This window comes from Perkinsus marinus, assembly GCF_000006405.1.
Source record: "Perkinsus marinus ATCC 50983 genomic scaffold scf_1104296941818, whole genome shotgun sequence".
NCBI classification, from domain to species: Eukaryota; Perkinsozoa; order Perkinsida; family Perkinsidae; genus Perkinsus; species Perkinsus marinus.
Genome location: NW_003212352.1, coordinates 1 through 6,962, shown reverse-complemented (window position 1 = coordinate 6,962; position 6,962 = coordinate 1). Strand labels below are relative to the sequence as shown.

Below are 6,962 nucleotides of genomic sequence, written 5' to 3'. Positions count from 1 at the left end.
CGACTGATCATAAGGGCAAGTGGCCTCTCCCTCCTCTTGCCCGACTGGCACTGCAGGTACGGCTGAGGCTGCGAGGATGATAGGGAACCCACTTATCACCATGAGGAAGGTGGCGAACTCTGCCTGTCTTTTCTGGACCTCATCTCGACAGAGATTGCTCGCCTTGCTGAGAAGCACAAGTAGCGGACGAGTTTTTGGTATTGTTGTTGATTATGGTTGTTTTTGTCAGATTGGACTCAGTGGACTATTCAGAGTTCGACGATGGATCTCCTATAAACGGCAGTTCTTCACCAAATGCTCTGCCGGAAGACCCGACGTCCCCAGTAGAGGGCGATGTCGGGTCGTCCCCAGAGACACCTCAATCCAACGAAAGCGAAGCCTCCCCTGTTCGAGGTGAGAGAATGGCGTTGTGATGCTTGAGAAGATCACTAGGTGGTCCTTGGTCAGGTCATCGAAGGCTCCGATCGTGGACTCGCGGGGCGAGCGCTAGAGGTCGCAGTAAGGGCTTTTTGTCGTTCGTAGGGGAGAAGCTGAGAGATAGGTGTAGGTTGAAATTCGTTATGGAAGGTTTCAGTGTGTTTGGTAGTTTCCTCGACTCCTTTTGCGTCGTTTATCAAGAAAGACTATGCGATCGGCCCTGGACCGAAGCTCCCACATGAACTACAAGATAGAGTAAAGCGACGGTATATACAACTTCAACGTATAGAGCATCGATGGAAGAAACTGGTCCAAGGTGGGTGCTCCTCGCAACCACTGTTATCGTTTCTTATCGACCCTGCTGTAGAATGACTTGCACATGGGCATCCGCCGGTTGCAGCTTCTCTCGTTGGTTTGCTGCCGTGTTGATGATTTGTTTTTCTAGGTTTCCTGAGCCCACCCCGAGGGGAGTTCGACACTACCAAGGTGCCTGACCTATGGGACTGTGTTTACTACGATCTAGTTCACCATCGTAATGATGTCCCACCAGCTGTATGATGATACTAACGATGCTTATGCTCGTTATTTACTGTTATCTAATGCAGGCCTTGAATGTGCTCGAGGAGATGTCCCTGTACCTGATCCCACTGCAGAACTGGACGAGTCCAAGTGAGTTTGGCATCGATAAGGAGGATAAGATCCGCATAGGGGTGGAAACCAGCTGGTGAGGGAAGGCCTTCGTCCTGTCGGATGACGTTGTTTTCAGGCGGCTCATACAGAAGCTAATAAACGACTCGGAGTTCATGTTGGATGAGATTACGGATTCAGGCCAGCCCAGATCGAATGCTAATGGTGAGATGATTGCTGGTCTCAAGTTTGTCTATTGTTACATCAGCTCAAACTGTCGGCTTTGATGCTACGGGCACTCCCACTCTTCTACCGGCGCTTTCGATGGCCTCCACTCCATCTAAGAACAGTACCAAGAATGTAACGATGGACAATGACGTGATGCATCTGATTAGACTGGTCTCGTTCAGTCCCCCACCAATGCGGTTCGGCAGTGTATCGTCCACTCGCATCGGTTTAAGGACAGCGAGGAGTCGTCCTCAGGGGCTGCCAGAGAGGGCTCTACCGAAACTAAGAAGTCGTCTGGGTCAGCTACGTGAGTCATGGATGGGTGGTGTCGTTGAGGCAAAGTGTTATTACAGGCGATCGAGTAGTGGTGAGAACTCCAAACGTCGCGAAGGGTCTCTGGAGAAGGCCAACAGAGGGGTGGGTTCCGTTGTACTCGTCTGGTTTTAGTTCCTGCTGTAGGCCGCCGCTCCGGAGCTACGTGCTCAGCTGAGACAGGCTATGCGGGATGGCAGTGATTGGCATCCCAAACTGCACGAGACGGTTGCTCAAATAACCGGCATGAAAAGTGAGCGGAGCGATGCTGCGATACCAGTAGAAAACGTTATTAGCATCTATCTTGGAATTGGTGTTTTGAGTGAAAACTTTACAACAGTGTTCATGCTGTTCTGTTCGAGGTACCAGTAAGTGTGTGCGTACGAGGATCTACGTCACGAGCGCCTCTACTATGCACAGTCTACTGAATGTAGAGGAATGCCGTCGTCAAATACTGTTGCTAGTCTCCCGTTGTATAGGTGTTGGTGAATGGCGATGATGAGCATATGAAGTCGCCCATAGATCCTGCTATGATTAGGGATATCACGGACTTGCACTATCTCACTCACATATCCTTGCGCGTGAGTGAACTTGAAATTCGTGAGGGGGGTTATGATGTGTTGTTGGTGTAGGTTTTTGAGGCAGACGACTACGATGGCCCCTCTAATGTACATGATAACGAGCGGAGGAATCGGACAGTGAGCTCGCAGAGTGAGTCTCTGATCTAAGTTGATCTTCTTGTGGCACATTTCTGTCCAGGTACTCGCCAGGACTTGACCCGGTACCGTGTAGAGATAGGGCTGTCTCCAGGAGTGCAAGTGGTGGACCAAAGTAAGCTGCCGGGTGTTTGTATTCCGGTGCCAAAATCTCACTTGTTCTCAGCGGCGACGGGTCTCCAAATCAATCACTACCCTCCTGGGAACCGTATCAGGGAGTCCGAACTTGAGGTTGCTCCGTTAAAGCCTGTTATTAACATCGGCACGTTGAAGAACTACTATACGCTACAGGAGCTCGATACTTATCTTACATCGGTACGTTTGGGGGAAGTCATATGTTTGAAAACGGCACTTGTACAGTTTAATCTCGATATGGGGGTGCCGTTTTGTCAGAGTCTTTCTGTGCTAAGATTAGATAACTCAACAACAGTTATTAACAAGTAATTGTCAGCTTATGATCAATACAGTAGTCATGAGGTATACGCTAGGCTGGCAAGGGAGACAAGTATCACAAGAATCTGAAATTACAGAAGACACTTGTGTACGCATTTGAAATGTCACATTTCCTCACGTTCTGATTGTGATGGTGGTTTCATAGTGTATGGTCTTCATCACGAGAAAATGATCCAGTTCGATGGGCCTACGGAGACTAACTTTTCTGTGGCTTTTCAGACCTTGGCTAAGTTCCATCACTGTGTGGATTCGGACAGTGAGCCTGAGACTGATAAACATCCTGACGATGGAGAGAGGAGTATGTCGCCGATGGCATTTGAGTCAACGACCTCATAAGTCTGTCATTAAGCGTTATTATTAGTACGACAATGCTTTCCTGTTGTGAGCCCTCTCGTGTTAGTCAGTCTTGGGGGAGGCCCTCCCTTTCTCCACAAGCTGCTGGTCGTAGCTCTATTGTGTATCTTGGTGAAGGGTGATGAATGTTGTTGGTGAAGAATGTTTGTTTTAACCGGATTGTTGTCATTGAGGATGGGCACTGCGAGTCACTACCAGTACCGAAGTAGGATGGTCTCAATTCTGCTATAGTGGTGTTCTTTTCATTTTCGGATACAGTGCTGTCGATTTATCTTGCAAGGTCTTTGTGAGACACTGGTCCACCAGGAGATGGTATTTCAGCCTGGAATTTCCAGGTGAGGCGTTTGTCTCATGCTTAGATCATTTGTCTCTTGGGGGAGGATACAATATGAGATGATAGATGAGATCACCTAACTGACGTTCTTGGATGCGGATGCGTTCTTGAGTTTACTCAGTTCTAGAGTCGATTGAGTCTGACGGTGAGTCAGCGAAGGAAATCGAAGGCATTGGGTGAACTTCGCGAGAATGCAACACATCAATTCGGACAACCGCTAATCATTGAACTGCAATGGTTTCAAGTACGGGAAAGAAATAGTGCTAGTAACTTGTTAACAGCACAACAACATGCGTGTAAATGCTGGTAAATGATCGCTAGTAGCAAGCGGCGTTCTCTCTAGGGGACGAGCTTGATACTTCTGTCGAACAGAGTACTAGATGAAGAATCTGGTTCCATTGATTTGGTAGGTTTGTTGTAGTTTCCCTGTTCTCGACTTGAAGCCTTCAAGGGCTGACTAGTAGTATCGGAGTCCTTTAGCATTCTCGCGAATCGGATCTCACGCTCATCATATTGGAAGTGAAGATAATATTCCCGCAATAGATTCAACCCAATGGTTGGACGGGTATACAGATCGTCGACGGGGTCCATTCGCCCTAGTAGAATGCACGTTCCCCCTTCTGGTGAGCTGGACGATTGTACGTAGAAGTCGCTCGATATCACAATAAGTGAAACGACACCGAACTTGTCGCGCACATGGACTTCCAGTGGGGGAAGATAGACCCTATCAGAACACCGTGAGAGAGCGAGCAAACCATCGTTGTAGTTGAACTTGATCTGTCGACCTGCTCTAAGACTGGCCGACTTCTCAAGTGCCTTCCAGAGACTAAGATGCAACCCAAATGGCAACCAGAAATACGATGTGCCGCTATCGATATCCATCGGCACCGACTCTAGAATGGTTTCCTCGCCAACTACGAGGCTCGCCACCCTGACCGCCCAGGCGTCACCCACGTCAAACAGAGGAACCGCTATGACAGGTTCTTTGTATTTACTCGAGTCCTCACCGCCAATGATGAGTTCGCCCTCGCTGTAGTTATCTGGTTTGAAGTAAATAGAGAACGCTCTGTTGTCTATCGCTCCTTTATCCATCAACTGACCTAATAATGTGATGCTGCCAGCATCGAACTGTGGAGCCAACCCGAGCGAAGCGTGAGGCATGTAGCCTTTCGGTTCGTAATTCACTAGCAGTCCGAACTCCACGTCGTGTACGAGTTGACCTCCCATTTCCAATACTCCTCTATACCGCACCACGTGTGCACAGGTATTGTCACAGTGTTCTATCTCGCTCACTTCAGCGTCGGAAATATGAGCATCACACTCATAGCAACCAAAAACAAAGTCATTGCAGGACTTAGGCGACATAGTACTTTCGAGGTACTCTTTCTCGACGAAGAAGAGCTTAGATGATCCTGTGTCGACCAGAGGGCTCAGACACTGACCGTCAACCTTCATCGGTGCGATGATTACAAACTCCCCGTCGCAAACTTTTCGTCTGTAAATTGGTATCCTCAGGAGCCCTGCAACTGCCCTGAGAATTGTCTCCAGATAAACCACCCAAAACACGATCCTCGCAGACATACGGTAAATAAACAACTCGATTTTATCGGGTTTGCATCCAGTGAAAACCCCACCTCATCCAACACGCATTTCGAGTGTAGTGCTATTAGAGGTCGAAAACGAAACACGAGTTCACATTGACATACGGCATTCAGGTTCGCATCACTATTCGATTCACAGGGTGAGTCGGTAGACTGCCACACAGGCTGACCAAACTATACATGTCGAATCGCTATCTTCCCTAAGATAATGGAAATACATTTTGATCGGTTACACACTGTGGAAACTTCGGCGCGATGAACGCTCGGAAATTATATTCCCGTATAGTAGCTCGTGCGCAGTTCATACGCGCACATGAAGGTACGCATTTCAACGTATTTCATTCTATTGTGCGTGCGGCGAACACACCATTCGTACGAGAGTGAACACTGTCTGGCCTCGTACAAGTGTACTCATTTGACGTGTGTTGAGTTCTATTATTAGGAGGTTACTATCCCTACATTGATTGTAGTTACAGCCGTTTTACGGAGTAATCCTTTGCGGAAAACGTGACATTTGCGATCTGTAGTAGTCGTGAAATAAGTTTTTCATATCACCGGTGAAACTCCCTTATCAACGCGATAAACAAAAAACTGTAGGAATATCATCCATAACATGCTCAACAGCATCATCACCAAATTCCTTTCCTCATCTTCCTACACTGACCTTCCATGATTTCGAGCTAACCAACGAACGATCAGCCACTTCGACAAACTCAATTCACCTTTCGCTCCAGATTCTTCCTGCTTTTCTCAAGATTTTGTTCCTCCATTTTCAACTTCAAACACTCCATGAACTGGAAAAACAGTCTGGAGGAGAGTATACACATGGTCAACGATATGTGTTGGTGACAATGAAAAAATTCTAAGAGTTTTTTACACCTAGCCGAATTTCTATGCCCAGCTGAATAAAGCGAACATATATTCCTCCAATACTGGGAAGAAACCTCAATTAGGTTCAATGTGCGAATATCGCGTTTTTCATAGAGTTTTACGCCACTTCATGTGAAACGGGTGAAACTCCAGTAGAGTGACATGGAAAATACTAGTGAAAAACATATTTCACACTCCACTTCACGACAAATGCATGCAAGCAGTGAATAACGCGTAAAACAGGTGATGTGCTTCACGTGAAATGGGGTGATTTTTCCGATGTAACTCGCGAAGTACTTTCGATCCACTTCACATTGCGAATATCACGTCACTTAACGTAGTTCACGTTAGCGTTGACTGCTGGGGTTTTACCCCTGTTACGTTATGTAAAACGCGTTAAACTCCAACAGTAAACGTTTAATCGGTTCCTACCCGGGGACCACCAGAGCCTCCACCATCAGTGCGCACATTTCTGGTCATCCCCTGAAAATCAACCACAGTCCGCGCAGTAAAACCATAAGACTCTTATGATAAGAGTGTATTACTCGCAGTTTGCTGTTTTCCTTGCGAGCTTTCTCCCTCTCAACAGCAACCTTGAAACATGCAAATTTCCAAGACTATCGAAAATTATTTCTCAACACACTTTTCTTATGTCTTTCTCCGTCTTGGCCAAGACTTTTTTCCTTCCCTCCATTTCCTGTTTTAACATGTTCTCCTCATTCAATAGGTCGCCTATGCGCTTCTTAGTCGAGTTTACTTGCTGTCAAAAATTTTCACTCATTTGCAATCATCAATAATTACCTCAACTATTTTCGCGTAGCTTTTCTTAAGGCTGAGCAGTTCCTTATTAATCTCGTCAATTTTCTTCACAGAAAGCTCATTATCGATTTGCAGCTGCTGGAAGTCTATAAAGTTCATCACTTCGCCACTCTGCATGACCGCGCGCCACAAAATTATTCACCAGAGATTCTGATACCAATACCTGCTGCCTTTCTTTGAGCTCTGCCTCGATTTTCCTAATTGAAATTTGCATGCTCTGAGAGAAATCTT

At 46.8% G+C, this 6,962-nt stretch overlaps 4 protein-coding genes across 4 annotated transcripts in view; 2 read left to right on the top strand and 2 right to left on the bottom strand.

Annotated features, from left to right (window-relative positions):
- Positions 1-276, top strand: part of Pmar_PMAR010492 (conserved hypothetical protein) — a gene marked incomplete at both ends in the record, with an annotated part of 3,610 nt that extends 3,334 nt beyond the window's left edge. The window contains 3 exons of the mRNA XM_002781554.1: positions 1-19; positions 57-179; positions 230-276. The exon at positions 1-19 is cut by the window's left edge and continues 4 nt beyond it. Of these exons, the coding sequence (XP_002781600.1) occupies positions 1-19; positions 57-179; positions 230-276 (189 nt within the window). The remainder of the gene's footprint in view (positions 20-56; positions 180-229) is intronic.
- A 740-nt stretch (positions 277-1,016) lies between these two features.
- Pmar_PMAR010491 (hypothetical protein) lies at positions 1,017-3,089 on the top strand (the record flags this gene model as incomplete). Its single annotated transcript, XM_002781553.1, has 12 exons — positions 1,017-1,141; positions 1,184-1,269; positions 1,313-1,404; positions 1,455-1,579; positions 1,626-1,689; positions 1,732-1,837; positions 1,947-2,014; positions 2,064-2,165; positions 2,217-2,295; positions 2,344-2,415; positions 2,467-2,615; positions 2,973-3,089. The coding sequence occupies 12 exons, from the start codon at positions 1,017-1,019 to the stop codon at positions 3,087-3,089; spliced, it is 1,185 nt and encodes a 394-aa protein (XP_002781599.1).
- Positions 3,090-3,780: 691 nt separating this feature from the next.
- Positions 3,781-4,896, bottom strand: Pmar_PMAR010490 (Acid protease precursor, putative; the record flags this gene model as incomplete). The annotated part of the gene is made up of 1 exon (XM_002781552.1): positions 3,781-4,896. The coding sequence occupies one exon, from the start codon at positions 4,894-4,896 to the stop codon at positions 3,781-3,783; it is 1,116 nt and encodes a 371-aa protein (XP_002781598.1).
- A 1,433-nt stretch (positions 4,897-6,329) lies between these two features.
- Pmar_PMAR010489 (hypothetical protein) lies at positions 6,330-6,848 on the bottom strand (the record flags this gene model as incomplete). Its single annotated transcript, XM_002781551.1, has 4 exons — positions 6,330-6,395; positions 6,458-6,505; positions 6,556-6,672; positions 6,714-6,848. 4 exons carry the CDS (start codon positions 6,846-6,848, stop codon positions 6,330-6,332), a joined length of 366 nt encoding a protein of 121 aa, XP_002781597.1.
- Positions 6,849-6,962: the final 114 nt, after the last annotated feature.